Raw genomic sequence first — 19687 nt, 5'->3', positions numbered from 1 at the left:
CACCCGAGCTCCACTGTCAGCCTTCTACAAAACTAAAAACACTCTTAATGAGGAGAGAGAGAGAGAGAGAGAGAGAGACGGGGAAGAAGAAAAAAAAAGGGGGGGGAGCCTTGTGTGTGTGTGTGTGTGTGTGTGTGTAAGCGAGCGAGACGGGGAATCAGGCTCTTCTGAGTTCCCCGAGGAACGGCATGAAAATCTTTAATTTGCCTTTTATGACAGCTAATTAGTTATTCTATTCAAAATCTTTGCTTTAAATAAGAGAACTAATTATACACAAAGGTCAAACCCTCCTCCTTCTCTCCCACCGCCACCTCCACCACCTCTTCCTCCTCTCTCACCACCACCACCTCCTATTCCTCCCTTACAACCACCTCCAGCACCTCCTTCCTCACCACCACCTTTTTGTCTTAGCTTACTGCCACCTCGACCACCTCCTCCCTCTCCCTCGTCACCACCTCAGCACATCCTCCTTCTCCTCCTGTACCACCACCATGTCTTGCTCCGTTACTACCATGGTATTCCTCATTATCTGTGTGTACTTCCACCACCTCCTCCTCCCTCACTTTCACCACCACATCCTGCCTCACCACCACCACTACCTCTCTCAATACAATAAACTGACATATAACTCACTATAAACTACATATAAACATACTCAATTTTTTCAGCTTGTGTGTCTTTTATTACCTATTCTCCCAGTCTCTCAGTCCTCCCCCTTCATCCAAACCATTCAGCCCGTTTCTCATCTTTTCACTCTGACTTTCGTCTCTTTCTCTCAGTTTTTGTTTGTCTCTTTTCTTCTGATTTGTATGTAGCTAATATTCCAACTGCTTTCTGAAAATAGACATTTCTGTCTTCTCAAATAACTTCACAAATACAATAAAACAAACCCACAACTGTTGATTTCAGCCTGTTCCAAAACCTAAAAACTGACAGAACGTCGCAGAACCAGTGCACAAAGTAAAACATAATGCTCAGCAAGATGCCCTTTTTATGCTTATCTTTTTTTTAAAAGAGATGTGAGAAAGAACCTGCCACAACACACACTGTAGAAAACACTCATCATCAAAAAACAGAGAAAGAGAGAAAGAGAGAGAGAGAGAGAGAGAGAGAGAGAGAGAGAGAGAGAGAGAGAGAGAGAGATGGGTTATGCCAGTGGAGGCAGCTCCCACTTAATCCAATCCATTTAACAGATACAAGAGCTGCCGACCTTCCAGGGTTGTTCCATGAATTGAGGGAAAATAAGCACATCCTCTGGCCAGTATCTCGATTCATATTCTACCATCAATAGCATTTCTCTTTTTTCTTTAACAGAGTTTCATCACATCCAAGTTATCATCTCTACCAGCCAAAAAAAACAAAAAACAAAAAACCCAATAAACAATAATCTGACATTAATATTTGCTGTGCAGTCTGCTATCCATCATCGTCTTTAAACATCTTATATCTCACAAATGTTTGTTGTTGCACTTAAATTTGTCAGAGTGTGTACTTTCTATTGCAGATCTGTTTTCTGTGTGGGGAACACCAATTTTTGGTGCCATCCAAAAACAAATCAAATCAGCAATGATGCATTTTGAGATCTGAAAAGCTGAACAAAGAGACCAAAGACATAGATTTTCATCCAATTATCACATCTTATCTATAACTTCAGAAAAGAAATGAAAGGAAAAGAGTGGGTTATATTTTCTTTAGTTGCTTCTAATTCAGTTGCTCTTAGTTCATATAGATTTACTTTTATGCTCCTGTTTAAAATCATTCCAATTCGTTTTTCAGTTCCTAGCAAGTTCCATCCCAGTTTTTCTCCATTTCTTCATCAGTTCATCTACATTTTATCTAAAGTTTCCCACCAGTTCCATTCCAGTTCTTCTCTAATTCATCTAAAAGTTCTCCTAAAGTTAATTATAAATTCCTTTTCAGGTCCTCTACAATTCATTTAACGTTCCCCATCATTTCCAGTTTTTCTCCAGTTAGTCTGTTCATTTGAGTTGGCCCTTCAATTTCTTATAGATCCCCTAATGCAGCCCAGTTCTTCTCCAGTTCATCTACAATTGCTTTTAAGTTTCTTACCAGTTTCGAGAAGTTTCCCTCCAGTTCTATCCCAGTTCTTCTAAAAGTCTAAAAGTCCCCTCCATTTTTTTCAAGTTCCCCTCCAGGGCCTCTACAATTGATTTAAAGTTCTCCAGTTTCATTCCAGTTTTAGTTCTTTGTTCCACTAATGATGCAATGGACTCTTCAAAAGCATCACCAATCTTACATGTAAAACGTTAAAAATTTCCACTGCTCAAACTTTCAATCTGAAAAGCTCATATTATGATTCCAGCATGGTTAAAGAGACAGTGTATGTGTATGTATCCTCCTGCTCCTCATTCACTGCAAATTCTCCACTCAAATTCACTCAAGTCGCATTACAGAACAATAAACACATTCAGTTACTCAGTATTTGTAACAAACAGCATAACAAAAAAGAAAATGAAAAAAGCTGCGAGTGAAAGAATGAAAGAGCGAGTGATTTGCAGAGAGCTGAGTGTCAGAGGAGAACAGGGTGCGTGTGTTTAGGATTAAAAGCAGTCGTGTGGCGCAAATCTGCCGTTGAAGGTTCTTCATGTATGACAAACTGGGTTTCTAATAGCAGCAGTGTGTTCATGCTTTTAGTAACACCAGGTAATGAGAGAGAGAGAGAGAGAGAGAGAGAGAGAGAGAGAGAGAGAGAGAGAGATATGTATATTTATGATGCCTGTATGATATGGTATAATCATTAATAATAATATAGTATTAATAATAAAAAGTGTTGTGCAACTTCTAAATGATTTTTTTCATCACATTACACTCAGGATGCACACACACACACACACACACACACACACACACACACACACACATACACACACAAACTGTGTGTTTAAGGATAATTTTTAATAAGAAGGAAGTGATCTTTTGAGAAAAAGGCAATACTGCTATGCATGAGGCAAATATTTGCTGAATCTAAATATATACTGTATACATATTATTTTTTAATGCCAAGTTGCCCAAAAATGTTCTGACAGAAAATAACCACAAGCTCGTTAAATATAAAGATATAAAGATCTTTCAGGTCATAGAGCTGTTCATGAAAGATTTGTGGAAGTTTTTTAGAACAGGAAACAATAATCCTGATATGGATGCAATCCAGTGAATGTTTAGTCTAAATGATTGTCTGTTCTGTTCCTGAGCCGGCAGTCTGGGTAGAAGCTTCAGTTGAAGGCAAGCTATCATGGGAGTTCTGTATTCCGAAAACAATCCCCATATATTGCCTTTCAGCGGATATATTATGGAATATCACCATTTTAATCAGCCGTTTGTTTATTTTAAAGTCTTTCTATCGAATAACATACATTTTTAGCTACATGTAGCATCTGTATTTCAACCAAGACAAATCTTTATTCCATACTGGGAAAAGAAAAGTGTTAAATAAAATGATTGCTTTTCCTTTGATATCTAAAACAACAAATAACAACAACAAATTCTATTTAAGTGTGTAGTGCAGCGTTTTATATGTCAGTATTCCGTAAGCTTTAGTATTCTATACATTCCTGCATTCCCAACACAGCAAGTCAGTGTTTCATACACTCCTGCATTCCCTACACACCAGAATCCCATACACTTCACTGTTTCCTAAACATTATTTCAGCATTTCATACATCAGCACACTCTACTCTAAAGTGTTCATGCATTATACTGTATCCCACACATATAAGTGTTCCATAAGTTTCACTTCAACATTCTGTCTTTTGAATGGAAAACTCTGATTATTATTATTATATAATATTATGCAGTAATAAGCAGTTTTATAAGTGAATACATTTCCCTGCATGAATTAAACTGTATCCATCCCAGTAATCCAGCTTGGGGTTTATCATCAGTAAAGGATAATGGGAAGTTGAGGCAGATGTCTTGCCAGTGTCTGCGGGAATTAGCGCCTTTCCACCAGCTCCCATCATTACCGTAATGGAGCCTGCATATAGACGATCGTTCTACTCAAGCAGCAAATGCAACACACAAGGACATCTGCTGATTGTTTCAGGAAAATCAGCAGCTGTAACGATACGTTCGACCAAAGAACACTTGTGTTGGCTGTGCTTGTGATCGCATATTCTCATGCGGTCAGGATGTGGAACATGTTTTCCTGTACTTACATCCACAGTCATTTACATTCGCGTCACTTTGATTCATAACCTCCATTTTGGGTTTCATTCTGGAATCTGCTTATAGCCCATCTTTACATTTGATGCACTTTGATGCTGTAACAATACAGTGCAGAACACATGACAATTAAAAAAAAACTGTTTCCTCTCATTTCCGGGTTTGAAAAAGAAAAGCATAAAAAAAAAGCTAGAGAGAGAAATGGAATATATGCCATTTTATACTGTCACACCCTCTAATTATGACACATTAGCACTTGTAAAGAGGGAAGAAAAAAAAAAGCAGCTATTTGGAATAAAGAGGGTGAGAGACAGACAGAGAGAGAGATAGAATTAGAAAAGGGGGGAATTCATTAAGGCAACACATTTTCACTAAACTTGAGCAGACTCTCTGCTGCTAATAAGGCCCGGTGAAACAGAGCTGCTGCGCTCCCTCACGCTGACCTCGGCACTGCCCGGAATAAAGGAGGGTTTTGTCTCCCGGAATAATTGCTCTTTTCATGTGTTACAAGTGTCCTGACCCCTGCGGTCTCCAGCCACCGTTCCTCCCCCCGCTGCATAATTACTCCTGATCTGACCCAAATGAGGCCGTGGTGGCGGCGTCAGTGCCTGCAATAACACGGAGCTGCAGCATGGGGAGTCTGGAAACAGGAGGTGGCTTTTCTCTACGCCCAGGCCACTGGTTTCCATCACGTCACACGCGCATTTCTCACACTTCAACAAAGTAGGCGCTCAGATTCCCTCCTTCTCACTAACTTTATAGATATCTTTTTCCCCCTCTCTGGACCGAGCACATTGTCAGATGGTGAGAACATTTTTTGCACGCAGTTAATGGGACTTCATTAGCGTGAGCGTCTGTGCACATATTTTATAATTCATATCGTTCCCTTGCAACACTGCACACTTTTATACCTCGCTATTATTTTTAATTTATTCAGAGGGGATTAATTAAAAAAAAATCTATGCAACCTGGGAAGACAACTTCGTAATTGAGAAATTGAGCCATCGTTTCTGCTCCCCCTTAAAAAAGAAGGAAATAGAGCAAAGAAAAAAAAAAAGAATGATAGAAAGAAAGAAAGAAAGAAAGTGGAGAGAAAATGAATCTCTTTTGAGTGCAGTTCTGCACTAACACACCAAAGAGTTTCACAAAGAACCAATCAGACTTTTTAATGCAGGGAAAAGCCGGAACGTGACCTTCATTCATCCAATCATTATCCAATCTTAAACTCAAACACATTTTGCAAAAGAAAATCCTATTTAGAACCAAACACACACACACACACACACACACACACACACACACACACACAACTCAGACTTATAACTGCATCTTTTCTTCATATACAAATACAAATACAACTTTTTTTCCCTCTCGTCTCCCTCAGACCACATTAGCATTTCAATAACAGGAATAAATCTGTCTATCCCATAAATCTTTTCAGACCTTGAGAGAAGAAAGAGCTACAATCTTATCTGCTACTTCATGATTTCTGACAACCATTAGCACCACCACAGCCTCTTTATTATATTTTTTTAATATCTTGGACAGGCAATCAGGCCCAGAACTATTTTTTTGTCAACATTAAAAATGCATTTGTCTGAGTGTAAATGTAGGCCTCTGAAAAGTTGGTGTCAGCCCCAAGGTTAGAAAAGTGATGTGTGAAATGCCCCTCTTACTAGCAATTACCGTTCACTTATTATCTCAGAAGGATGTCAGGAGACAGGTGCGCCATTCAGTGCTGCAGAACTCTGAGAACTCGTGCGAGCAGAACCCCATTTGGGCCAATTTAAAGTCGAATAATGAACAGTACGCTGTGGGAGCCATTAGTTTGGGGAGCGACGGAGTCTGTGTCGTTTAAGTGCTCACTCAGAAGTGCAAATTAATGCTAATGTCGGATTGAAAAACTCTTGTACTACAGCAATTTGTCAACGACTGCATTTAAAAAAAAAATTGTTTAAAAACATTACATTATAGTTACATTTCATTTGAGCAATAAAATTTAGTTCCTGTTTTTTTTCTCTGGAAATAATGCAGCTTGTTAGGCATTTTACCTGGAAGGTGCGTAGAAGCGTAAACTTCGCTGTCCTGAAAAGTCTAACATTGGAGACTCATTTCATACATGTTACATAAACATCTCTTTACAGAAAGCTTCACTATATCATTTGTCAAATGACGTTCAGTTTATTATAAGTGGAGCATGCAATGTACACCTCCCTGTGAATGAGCTGTTGCTATAGAAACCATAAGTAACCGAATAAGCATATTAATACAAACCTGCACTGCTGTCAGAGCTGCTGTTACAGTAAATTAATCAACAAGTTCTGACCAATCACAATCCAAAAGTCAGGAGCACAGTGCATGTGAAATTCATGTAAAACAATTGCTGTTTGTGTCCGTGTTTGTTTGAACATGCTGCTATATATATATATATATATATATATATATATATATATATATATATATATATATATATATATATATATATATATATATATATGTGTGTGTGTGTGTGTGTGTGTGTGTGTGTGTGTGTGTGTGTGTGTGTGTGTGTGTGTGTGAGTCCCCACAGCAGTGAAGTAATCTCTCCAAGTGAATGGACACACCATCAGTGGTTATTGATGTAGCAGGAGAACTCAAGAGTTAAATGGAATGGCCACTCCATTATCAGCTCCAGCAGTCCGCAGGAGAGAGTTACGTTTAAGAGTGACAAGAAAGCACAGCGGCGATGCAGTGCTACTGTTAGTAATACTGTTAGTGTAATGTTAATATAAGTGTGAATGTTAGTGTAGCGTTAGCATTAGTATTAGTGTAGACTGAGTGTGAATGTTGGAGTTAATATTACTTCTTATTTGAAGGTTAGTGCAGTGTGGGTGTAAGGTTAGTGTAGTGTGAGTATTACTGTGATGTGAAGATTCGTGTAGTGAGGATTAGTGTAGAGTCAGTATTAGTGTAGAGTGAAGGTTAGTTCAGCATGGGTATTAGTGTAAAGGTTAGTGTAGTGTAAGCATTAGTGTAGTCTGGGTATTAGTATAGTATGAGTGCGAAGGTTAGTGTTAGTGTAGATTGAGTATTAGTGTAGTATGAGTGGGAGGGTTAGTGTAGTGTGAGTATTGGTGTACTGTAAAGGTTGGTGCCGTGTGATTGTTAGTATAGAGTGAGTATTAGTGCAGTATAAGGGTTACTATACAGTAAGTATTAGTGTAGTGTAAAGTAATGGTTAGTGTAGAGTGAGTATTAGTGTAGTATGACTAAAGGTTGTTGTTATTGTAGTGTATTATTGTAGTGTGAGTATTGGTGTAGTGTGAAGGTTATAGTGTAAATAAGAGTGTAGTGTGAGTTTAAAGGTTAGTGTAGTATGAGTATTAGTGTAGTGTGAGTGTGAAGATTAGTGTAAGTATTAGTGTAGAGTAAGCATTAATGCAGTGTGAGTGTGGAGATTAGTGTTGTGTGAAGGGTAGTGTGAGTGTGAAGGTTATTGTGGTGTAAATATGAGTGTAGAGTGAGTGTGAAGGTTAATGTAGTATGAGTATTAGTGTAGTGTGAGTGTGAGGATTAGTGTGAGTATTAATGTAGAGTAAGCATTAATATTGTGTGAGTGTGGAAATTAGTGTAGTGTGAAGGGTAGTGTAAGTGTGAAGGTTAATGTAGTGTATTGGTGTAGTGTGAAAGTTAGTGTAGTGTAAGTAACAGTGTAGTCTGAGTATTAGGGTTATGTAAGCATTAGTGCAGAATGAGTGTGAACGTTAGTGTAGAGTGAGTATTAGTGTAGTATGACAAGGTTTTTGCAGTGTATTTGTGTAGTGTGAGTATTAGTGTAATGTAAAGGTTAGTGTGGTGAGAGTATTAGTGTAGTATGAGTATTAGTGCAATGTAAAGGTTAGTGTAGTGTACATATTAGTGTAGTATGCATATAAGTATAAGGTAAAGGTTAGTGTAATGTGAGTATTAGCGTAGTGTGAGTATTAGTGTATTATGCGTATAAGTATAATGTAAAGGTTAGTGTAATGTGAGTATTAGCGTAGTGTGAGTGTTAGTGCAGTATGCGTATGAGTATAATGTAAAGGTTAGTGTAATGTGAGTATTAGCGTAGTGTGCGTATTAGTGTTGTATGCGTATGAGTATAATGTAAAGGTTATTGTAATGTGAGTATTAGTGTTTTGTGAGTGTTAGTGCAGTATGAGCGTAAAATTTAGTGTAGTATGAGTATTCATTTTACTGGGAAGGGTAGTGCAGTGTATTAGTGTATTGTGAATTTTAGTTCAGTGTAAAGGTTAGTGTGAGTATTAGAGCAGTGTAAAGGTTAGTGTGAGTATTAGAGCAGTGTAAAGGTTGGTGTGAGTATAAGAGCAGTGTAAAGGTTGGTATGAGTATTAGAGCAGTGTAAAGGTTGGTGTGAGTATTAGAGCAGTGTTAAGGTTGGTGTGAGTATTAGAGCAGTGTAAAGGTTGGTGTGAGTATTAGTGTAGTGTGAGTATTAGTGTAAAGGTTAGTGTGAGTATTAGTGTAGAGTAAGCATTAATGCAGTGTGAGTGTGGAAATTAGTGTAGTGTGAGTTTAAAGGTTAGTGTAGTGTGAGTGTTAGTGCAGTATGCGTATGAGTATAATGTAAAGGTTAGTGTAATGTGAGTATTAGCGTAGTGTGCGTATTAGTGTTGTATGCGTATGAGTATAATGTAAAGGTTATTGTAATGTGAGTATTAGTGTTTTGTGAGTGTTAGTGCAGTATGAGCGTAAAATTTAGTGTAGTATGAGTATTCATTTTACTGGGAAGGGTAGTGCAGTGTATTAGTGTATTGTGAATTTTAGTTCAGTGTAAAGGTTAGTGTGAGTATTAGAGCAGTGTAAAGGTTAGTGTGAGTATTAGAGCAGTGTAAAGGTTGGTGTGAGTATAAGAGCAGTGTAAAGGTTGGTATGAGTATTAGAGCAGTGTAAAGGTTGGTGTGAGTATTAGAGCAGTGTTAAGGTTGGTGTGAGTATTAGAGCAGTGTAAAGGTTGGTGTGAGTATTACTGTAGTGTGAGTGTGACCGTTAGTGTGAGTATTAGTGTAGAGTAAGCATTAATGTAGTGTGAGTGTGAAGATTAGTGTAGGGTGAAGGGTAGTAGTGAGTGTGAAGGTTATTGTAGTGTATTAGTGTAGTGTGAAAGTTAGTGTAGTGTAAGTATCAGTGTAGTCTGAGTATCAGAATAATGTAAGCATTATTGCAGAATGAGTGTGACGGTTAGTGTAGAGTGTGCATTAGTGTAGTGAAGTGGATGGCCGTGCATTTGGTTCCTGGGCCTTAAGTGGGATTTAATCCACCTCAATACCAACACTATCCCGTCGCAATTATAGAAACCATCAATACTATACAAAAACGCAATATACCAAAATGTGGTATTACAGAGAGAGAGAGAGAGAGAGAGAGAGAGAGAGAGAGAGAGAGAGAGAGGCATTTTACATATGGAAACCCAGTTAAGAAAACTCGCTTATGGGTTGGCCGACCTTTTTTAATGATGTCTAGCTTTTCTTGAAAATGTATTTTTAAATATGTCCAAAACCAAATACATTTCTCTTCGTCTGTAGGCATAAAGAAAGTCTAACTAAAGATGTATTTATGTGTGCAGATCGCTACACACGTGTTTTAAAATTCGAACTTGGCTGTAACAGTTTCCCTCTGACCAATCAATCAGAAGATGGAAAAATGATGACGTGATTCTGTAACCAATCAGAATTTGAAATCTTATTGGTTAAAGAAACAGATTTATTTCTTATTGAGACTATGGTAAAAAGGCCAGCAGTACAGACTTTGATAGCCCTGGGCAGATTAGAGTGACATGGCAGCACATAGAGGCTGAAATCTGATTGAGATACGAGATGAAAGAGAACGGTTGGTATTAAACTGTTGGGAATAAATTGATACACTTCCATGAAACAACTATTAGAATTTAGATTGTAAATGTAGGTCAGTGCTTCTGATAGTGTTTAGGCCAGCAGAGAAGGCTTTGCTGGCCCTGACTGCCCGCCACTGGTGTAGTGTAAGTATTAGTGTAGTATGACTGTGAAGGTTATTGTTGTGCATTAGTGTTGTGTTAACGCTACTGTCTGAGTCGAAGTATTAATGCAATGTAAAGATTAGTGTTGTGTGAGTATTAGTGTAATGTGAGTGTAGGTATTAGTGTAGTAAGCATAGAAGTACAATGTAAAAGTTAGTGTAGTGTGAGTATAAATTTTGTGTAAGTATCAAGGTAAGTGTAGTATGAGTATTAGTGTAGTGGGAGTATGAGGGTTAGTGTAGTGTGAGTATACGTATTAGTATTAAAGTAGTGTGAGTTTTAATGTAGTGTAAATATTAGTGTAGTGTGAAGGCTATAGTAGAGTGAGTATTAGTGTAGTGTGAGTGTGAAGGTAAGTGAAGTGTGAGTGTGAAGGTTAATGTAGTGTAAATGTGAAGGTTGAGTGAGAAGGTTAGTGTGGTGTTAGTATTATTGTAGTGTAAGTGTGAAGGTTATTGTAGTGTGAGTGTAAGGGTTAGTGTAGTGTAGGTATTAGTTTAGAGTAAACGTTAGTGTAGTGTAAATGTGAAGGTTAGTGTAGTGTGAGTGAGAAGGTTTGTGAAGTGTGAGTATTAGTGAAGTGTAAGTGTGAAGGTTATTGTAGTGTGAGTGTAAAGGTTACTGTAGTGTGGGTATTAGCGTAGTGTGGGTGTGAAGGTTAGTTAAGTGTAAGTCTGAAGGTTAGTGTAGTGTGAGTATTAGTGTAGTGTAAGTGTAAAGGTTATTGTAGTGTGAGTGTAAAGGTTACTGTAGTGTGGGTATTAGTGTAGTGTGAGTGTGAAGGTTAGTTAAGTGTAAGTCTGAAGGTTAGTGTAGTGAGTATTAGTGTAGTGTGAAGGTTAGTGTAGTGTAAATGTGAAGGTTAGAGTAGTGTGATTGTGAGGGTTAGTGTAGTGTAGTGTGAGTATTAGTGTAGTGTGAAGGTTAGTGTAGTGTAAGTGTGAAGGTTATTGCAGTGTGAGTGTGAAGGTTAGAGTAGTGTGGGTATTAGTGTAGTGTGAGTTTGAAGGTTAGTTAAGTGTAAGTCTAAAGGTTAGTATTAGTGTAGTGTGAGTTTAAGTGTATTGTGAAGGTTAGTTTAGTGTGAGTGTGAAGTTTAGTGTAGTGTAAGTATTAGTGTATTGTGAAGGTTAGTGTAGTGTGAGTATAAGTGTAGTGTGAGTATTAGTGTAGTGTAAGTATTAGTGTAGTGTGAAGTTTGGTGTAGTGTGAAGTTTAGTGTAGTGTGAGTATCAGTGTAGTGTGAGTATTAGTGTAGTGTGAAGTTTAGTGTAGTGTGAGTATTAGTGTAGTGTGAAGGTTAGTGTAGTTTAAGTATTAGTGTAGTGTAAGTATTAGTGTAGTGTGAAGTTTAGTGTAGTGTAAGTATTAGTGTAGTGTGAGTATTAGTGTAGTGTGAAGTTTGCTGTAGTGTAAGTATTAGTGTAGTGTAAGTATTGGTGTAGTGTAAGTATTAGTGTAGTGTGAGTATTAGTGTGGTGTGAGTATTAGTGTAGTGTAAGTATTAGTGTAGTGTGAGTATTAGTGTAGTGTGAGTATTGGTGTAGTGTAAGTATTGGTGTAGTGTGAGTATTAGTGTAGTGTGAGTATTAGTGTAGTGTAAGTATTAGTGTAGTGTGAGTATTAGTGTAGTGTAAGTATTAGTGTAGTGTGAAGTTTAGTGTAGTGTAAGTATTAGTGTAGTGTGAATATTAGTGTGAGGGTAAGTGTAGTGTGAGTTTGAAGGTTAATGTAGTGTGAGTGTGAAGGTTAGTGTAGTGCATGTGTTAGTGAAGTGTGAAGGTTAGTGTAGCGTAAGTATTAATGGTTATGTAGTGTCAGTGTACACTACATACATCACATACAGTAAGGTAATTTTTAAGCACCTGTGTGTGTTCAGAGTCGCTCCATCTGCAGGAACATTGAGTAACTTGCTGAGGAACATGTCTGAGTTTCATTGCCCCTTTACGATTAAATTAAAATCACATTCTGCACAGAGAAGTTTCACAATTTACTCACGTCTCTGCCTTCACTATTCCTTAACATCTCACACAAAAAAACACACAAATCAGCTGCGCATAGGGTTCTTCTACAAGACACACACGCACACGCACACGCACACGCACACACACACACACACGCACACACACACACGCACACACACACACACACACACACATCTACACATACACTCAGGAGAGAGAGAGAGAAAGAGAGACTGTACACTACATGAATTGATCTTTCTATAAATGCTTTTAAACACTCATAATCGCAAACTCAGCAATGATAGTCAGTAAGCAGTATATGTGTGTGTGTGTGTGTGTGTGTAAGAGAGAGAGAGAGAGAGAGAGAGAGAGAGAGAGTGTCTCTGGGGAGTGTTTCAGGTGGGATTAAACACGGCCCTTTTAACAGCTAACAGGCGGAACTACACATCAGTCCGTAACAAGATAGAAAGTGGTGCATATAAACACACACACACACACACACACACACACACACACACACACACACACACACACACACACACACAGAGACATTAACACATTTCCACATTAATGATTTATAACACAATCACTCGCTCACAAACATACAGCAAAAACTCTGATTCTCTGGATCTGAACATCGATCACACACCTCGTCTCTCTGAGTGCACTGAGCACAGAGCTCTCAAACTTTACTGAGAGACTAAACCCAGCCTGTCTCTTTCTCTGTGTCTCACTGTCTCTGTATCTTACTGTCTTAGTGGCTAGATGTTTATTTGTTTCTATGTCTCACTGTCTCTCTGACTGTCTTTCTCTGTCTCAGTCTCTTTCTCTCTTTGTCTCACTATCTCTCTCTCGCTATCTGTCTGTGTCTCACTGTGTTTCTGTCTCATGTTCTATCTGTCTTGCTGTCTTTGTGCCTTACTGTCTCCTTGTCTCACTATCTCTAGATCGCACTGTCTCTTTGTCTGTGTGCCTCACTGCCCTATTGTATCTCACCATTTATCTCAAAGTTAATAATAAAAAAAACACACCGGAAACTACGTCTATCAATGTCACATAAACATCAAATTAAAATAACTATGAAACGATAATGTATCTAAACAAGAGCATTAATACAAACCTGCACTACCGGCAGAGTTTCTGTTACAGAGAATTTATTTACACCTTCTGGCCAATCACAATCCAGGATTTTACAATTTAATGGAATGAAAATGGAAGGTAGAAAAGTTGAAAGAAAGAAAGAAATGAACAAACACACACATACACAGGATGAGACGACTCAAACCCGGCAGTGAGAAAGTGTGAGAGCCGCTATCAGGACACCCGTGGGAATAACTTGTGGTCCAAAGAACAAAGGAAAAGTAATATAAAAACCAGCTGCTGTAAAAATCATCAGTATGGATTTATATCGCTTTCGTCACACTCAGCGTGTGTCCTGTTACTCAAAGTCCACTGGGAAAGGACACGTCACTTCTACCAGACTTTTCTACTCTAATAAACACTGACTAAAAGAGTCCAGCTGAAGAGAGCATTTTTTAACACGCACATCACAAAGGCTTTCTGTGTGGACTGTTGTGGCGTTCAGTGTCATGTCCGCGGTTCTCAAGCTGACCATGTTTTCATTTACATTTATGCCATTTTTCAGAACGATTTTCAATTACCTCATGTTCAGGGTTCAATTTAAGGATTAAGGCCTTGGCAAAGGGCCCAGCAATGGCAGCTTGCTGGTGCTCTGATTTGAAATCACACCCTTCCACAAGTCCAACCAAATCTTAACCAGTGATCTCATTCTTCCCGTGATTTCAAAACAGAGCCCAAAATGACGACTTTTCTCACTGGTGACTTGTTAATGACCGTGGAGTTCTGAGGAACCTGTGTGAGTGTTTACTTTTCGAAATGTGTTATGGTGTGTGTTTCAATCCCGGGAGCGTGTGGCTGGTTCCTTCAGAGACCAAGTACAATTCCAAAAAGAGTTGCTCTTTATCTCCGTCTGTTCAAGGAGAAGTGAAATGATGGAAATGATCTTCATCTACACTCACTGATGTGAGACAGTATGGCTGATACAGATCTTGTGTCTTGAGATACAGAGAGAGAATCTCATTGTGTCTTTGTGTTTTACACACACTCCCACACACACACACACACACATACATGAAAAGTGTTTTGTCGGCTATTTCAGGATGATGCAATATAACACGAGTATTAAGTCCTGAATGCAGGCGTAATATTGCGTGAGACCTGAGGCGAGGAAAAAAAAATTGATGTAATTTCAATATTTGAAATTGGCAAAGTTTAATTTAGAATAAAACCAAGCCAATAATCTTAGAAAATAGCAAATACCAGGAGAGAAAATTACATTGCAAGGAGAGGGGGAAGAAGAAAAAAAAGACTTAAGGAATGTATGAAAGCAATCTCCGAGTGGAAATTAGAAATCAAGTCAGAGTAAGGAGGAAAATAACAAAAGAAATATTACTGTCCACTTCCTAAATCAATATAACATCGCTATGAGACAGAATTACCATGGTAACATGAGTAAAGCACAAGGCAATTCTTATTATTTCAAAATAAAAATCGGACCCTGAAGCGGAGACAGGGTTTTATTACGATTTCTTCTGAAACGTCGTCGCATTTCAATCACATGCTACGTGAACGGACACATCTGATTGGAGAGACGAGGCATAGGGTCCAAAAATGTATGTTTATTTAATTATTTTATACTTTTTCCATGGTCATTGTCTTAGAGAACGCAGCGGCATGTCTGAAATGAGAAGCCGGTTATTTTGTTTGTCTTTTTGACATGCACAAGAGAAATACACTTTGTGTTATGGTGAGATTCATCAGTTGGACCACAAAATACACTGCTGTTGAGTCATTTTGGAAATCAAATCACTTCATCGGCAGTGAGTCAGAATTGCTGCGATGCTATGACACAAACTCGATCCAGTAGTAGCACTGATCAGGCGGGAAAGCAGCAAGCTGTAATAAAATCTATAATCGTTTGAACAGAGAAGCAGGAAATGAGCCGAAACATACATGAGACAGCAGCATGATGCACTGTATTGCGCTTCTGGATATATTTTAGATCAGGACATAAATCAAAACGAGTAACAAAAACAAGATCATTTCATTAAGGTGTTCTAATGCCTCGTCCACCCATATCAGCCTATCCTACCTCATTCGCCTACCCTACCTCATTCACCTACCCAACCGCATTTGCCTATCCTACCTCATTTGCCTACCCAACCTCATTTGAGTACCCTACCGCATTCGCCTATCCTAATGCATTCGCCTACCCTACCGCATTCGCCTATCCTACCACAACCGCCTATCATACCGCATTCTACAATCATCCTACCGCATTTGCCTATCCTACCACAACCGCCTATCCTACCACAACCGCCCTACCGCATTCGCCTATTCTACCACAACCTCCTATTCTACTACAACCATACTACCGCATTAGTCTATCCTACCACAACTGCCTATCCTACTGCATTCATTTATCCTACCACAACCGCCTATCCTACCACAACCGTACTACTGCATTCATCTATCCTACCACAACCGTACTACTGCATTCATCTATCCTACCACAACCGTACTACTGCATTCATCTATCCTACCACAACCGTACTACTGCATTCATCTATCCTACCACAACCGTACTACTGCATTCATCTATCCTACCACAACCGTACTACTGCATTCGCCTATCCTACCACAACCGCCTATCATACCGCATTCTACAATCATCCCACCGCATTTGCCTATCCTACCACAACCGCCTATCCTACCACAACCGCCCTACCGCATTCGCCTATTCTACCACAACCTCCTATTCTACTACAACCATACTACCGCATTAGTCTATCCTACCACAACTGCCTATCCTACTGCATTCATTTATCCTACCACAACCGCCATCCTACCACAACCGTACTACTGCATTCATCTATCCTACCACAACCGTACTACTGCATTCATCTATCCTACCACAACCGTACTACTGCATTCATCTATCCTACCACAACCGTACTGCATTCATCTATCCTACCACAACCGTACTACTGCATTCATCTATCCTACCACAACCGCCATCCTACCACAACCGTACTACTGCATTCGCCTATCCTACCACAACCGCCTATCCTACCACAGCCATCTATCCTATCGCATTCACCTAACCTACCACAACCAACTGCATCTAGCTGTCCATCCATCTGTTCTACTGCGTCTGTATGTCCTACTGTATCCATCTGTCCTGCCATATCTGTCTATCCGACGCCATCTGTCCATCATACTGTATCCATCTGTCCTACTGCATAGGTCTGGCCTGCCAGATCCGAATGTCCTACTGCGTCTGTACCTCATAACAAATCAATCTGTCCTACTATAGCATCTATCCTATTATATAGGTCTGACCTACCACAACCGAATGTCCTACTGCATGTCTCTCATACTGTGTTTGTTCTTTTATATCAGTCTGTCCTAATGCATACATCTGTCCTACCACATTTGAATGTCCTACCGCATCTGTCCGTCATACAGTACCTGTCTGTCCTATTGCATCCCTATATTCTACGTTTTTTTATCTGTCCTACACCATGTTTCGTTTCCCCCCCATATCCACTTGTACTAGTGTATCCATCTGTACTGCTGCATCTATCTATCCTCCAATATATGTCTAGCCTATCACATCTGTCTGTCTTACCGTATGTATCTGTCCTACTGCATCCCTGCATCAGACAGTATTTTCTGTTCTGCTGCATTTCTTTTTTCCACAATATCCATCTGTCCATCCATATCCCACCTTCCTACCATATCTATCTGTCCTACTGTATCCTCTTGAATCTCTCCATCTTATTTCTAAATAAAACACAATACAACTTTACTGCTTCAACCCTATCAGTAAACATCCTCCAGGGTTTCACCACAAGCTCATGCATTCATTTTTGTAGGCGTGTGTAAAAGTAAAGTGCGGCCATGCAGAAATATGGATGTCTCAATACATCGGACAACGTAGAATTACGGTTTACAGCTAGTTACAAACTCGGTGGCCCGTGTTGGACAGGGGTTTATTTGAGAGCGAGCTATAAATCTAAACCTGAAATCCGCGCAAGTTAAGTGAGAGCTTGTTTCTGTTTGTGTTGAGATTGAAAGCTGTGTAAAACACATCATGCTGATGCTTCCATGCTGACACTCATCCTGTTGCTCTCTTACTTTCTCACACACAAAACGCTATACTACACACTGAATACACTGTGTTTGGCGGTAAGCGAGGTGATATTTTAGTGTCCAGGTGTGAGTCTGTGTGTATGTGTGCCTGTGTGTATGTGTGTGTCCAAATGCCAGCGCAGTTGGTCGGCCCCAGCATGTAAAGGGTGAAGCTTTTAGGCAATGAGCAGCAGGTGATCTAAGCGTTTTTTTTTCCTCCTCCTCTGTAAGTCCTAATGCTCCTAAAAGCCACTCTGCTGCTGCGCTGCTGTAATTGGGCTTCAGTAGTTAATGTAGTATTGACTGCATTACATGCTCCTGTGCATCCTCTCCCGCTAATGCCATTTGCATCACCTTGTACATTTCCCCATATTGCCTCGCCAATGGCAGTTAAAAGCAATCCTGAGCCATGAATCATACGAGAGGGAACTTTTAGCGAGACGGATGTCCAGACCAGACAATTTACAGTTGAGTTAATCCGGGTACATTAGCGACGCAACATGTATTCACCGAGCCCGGACAAATTTATGCCTCTTTTATTGGTCTTCAGATGGCTGAGTGAAAGGATGTGATAGGAAATATCCATTTTTCAAAACATAAATAATGGGCCTGAAGTGAAGTGCCATTACTACATTACATTACTAAAAATAAATAATAAAGCAGGCCCTGAGCGAGTTCTGCAGGAGAACATTACATTTGGGTCAAAGAGGCTTTTTATAGCGTAGTTTCACAGAAGCAAGGAATCAGAAGATTTACTTTTGTGCGTTTCGAAGCAAAAATTCAACAGAAAACAGATTTCTGGGTCGGGTCTAATTATAAATGCTGAAATGAATACCCAGATCATACACTCATCAGCAAGCTGCACAAGGTCAGAGGTCATCTGGGGTTTGTTTTATTTATTTGTTTGTGTTGTGAATTTGTTAACTAGCATTTGTCTCACTGAGAGCTGAGATACCTTGCATCATGACAACCAAAATGATGAAGATGATGATGATCACGGTGAGAATGATTCTGATGATGAAGTGCACTTCATTCGTCTAAAATAATGATGGGTGAGTATCAACACGTGACATGTTCGCGTGCTCTCATTTGAAGTGAATCAAGCTGAAACTCTGTGGCTGAGACGCTCGAGCGTTCTCTCGTACGGGAAACGCGCGCGCGTGCGTGTATGTGTAAGTAATGAAATGTAAAGATGAAACCTTTTCGATGCTGCGTACGATTCAACAATGCACGCGCTACCGACAGTCATTCCACGGTACAAATCCTGAGCCGAAACCGAACTGAAGGTACTCACCCTCTTCCTTGTCTAACACCATGGTCTTGAGGAATGAGGAGGAGTCCGGCTCAGGACGCTCCGCTCTCGGATCCAGCAGGGTTCTCTTCTTCTTCCTCTTCTTCTTATTCTTCTCACTCTCTCTTTCACTCTCTCTCTTTCTCTCTCTCTCTCTGTTTCTCTCTCTTTCTCTCGGTTCAAAATAAAAACATTTAGAATGAAATAAACGAGTCCGCGAGCTGCTGCAGGCTCCGCGCTTGTGCGCGCGCGCGCGCGTTTTTTGCGTATACGCGTGTGTATGTATGTGTGTGTGTGTCGTGTCGGTCCGTTTCAGCTACGTTCTGTACAGTTCTCTAAAGGTACCCCAAGCTTCTCTAAGGTACCCTAAGGTTCTCTGAGGTTCCACGCTCGTGCACACATCCGCGAAGTCGGGTCAACAGTGCAAAGGAAATCAAAAAGCACCCGAGACGTGCGCGTGACAGCTACATTCCGCTCCGATATAAGAGCTAAAACTTCAACAACAACAACAACAACAAAACAGATCGAGAAACAATAAACAACAACCGAAGCGAGCCGGCTCCAGTAGTGCTGGAAATGTGGAAAAGAAAGAAAGGGGAAAGGCGAAATGGGAGGTGATAAGAAATAGGAATCCTGCTCGCGTGTTAGAGATGACAGAAACGGGTTGAATCGCATCGCTCGCGCTGCCGCTCTGCCCTCCCTTCTCCGCGCGCGCAATTTATGCGCCTGGCGCACCGCGCGCTCGCTCGGGTAAACGAGCGAGACGCGCGCGCACACGCGTGCATGCGTGCGCAGGCTCGGTTTGTGCGTGCACGCGCTTTCCTCTCTCTCTCTCTCTCTCTCTCTCTCTCTCTCTCTCTCTCTCTTCTTTTTTTTCCCAGAGAAGCGCCGCGGATTCCCCTGTTAATTAAATCAATTCATTATGCTGCAGATCTGATTAGCGCGCGCCTTTCCTCCACCTCTTTGAATCAATTATTCAATACACAAACATAATTGCTTGTG

The 19687-nt window shown here is 40.0% G+C and overlaps 1 protein-coding gene across 1 annotated transcript in view; it reads right to left on the bottom strand.

Annotated features, from left to right (window-relative positions):
* The window catches only part of lmo1 (LIM domain only 1), a 29858-nt gene extending 10429 nt beyond the window's left edge, over window positions 1-19429 (bottom strand). The window contains exon 1 of the mRNA XM_046856841.1: window positions 18689-19429. Within this exon, the coding sequence (XP_046712797.1) occupies window positions 18689-18710 (22 nt within the window). The 5' untranslated portion in view covers window positions 18711-19429. The remainder of the gene's footprint in view (window positions 1-18688) is intronic.
* Window positions 19430-19687: the final 258 nt, after the last annotated feature.

This window comes from Silurus meridionalis, chromosome 9, assembly GCF_014805685.1.
Source record: "Silurus meridionalis isolate SWU-2019-XX chromosome 9, ASM1480568v1, whole genome shotgun sequence".
NCBI classification, from domain to species: domain Eukaryota; kingdom Metazoa; phylum Chordata; class Actinopteri; order Siluriformes; family Siluridae; genus Silurus; species Silurus meridionalis.
The sequence above is the reverse complement of the archived record's forward strand: the minus strand, read 5'-3'. Positions and strand labels throughout refer to the sequence as shown.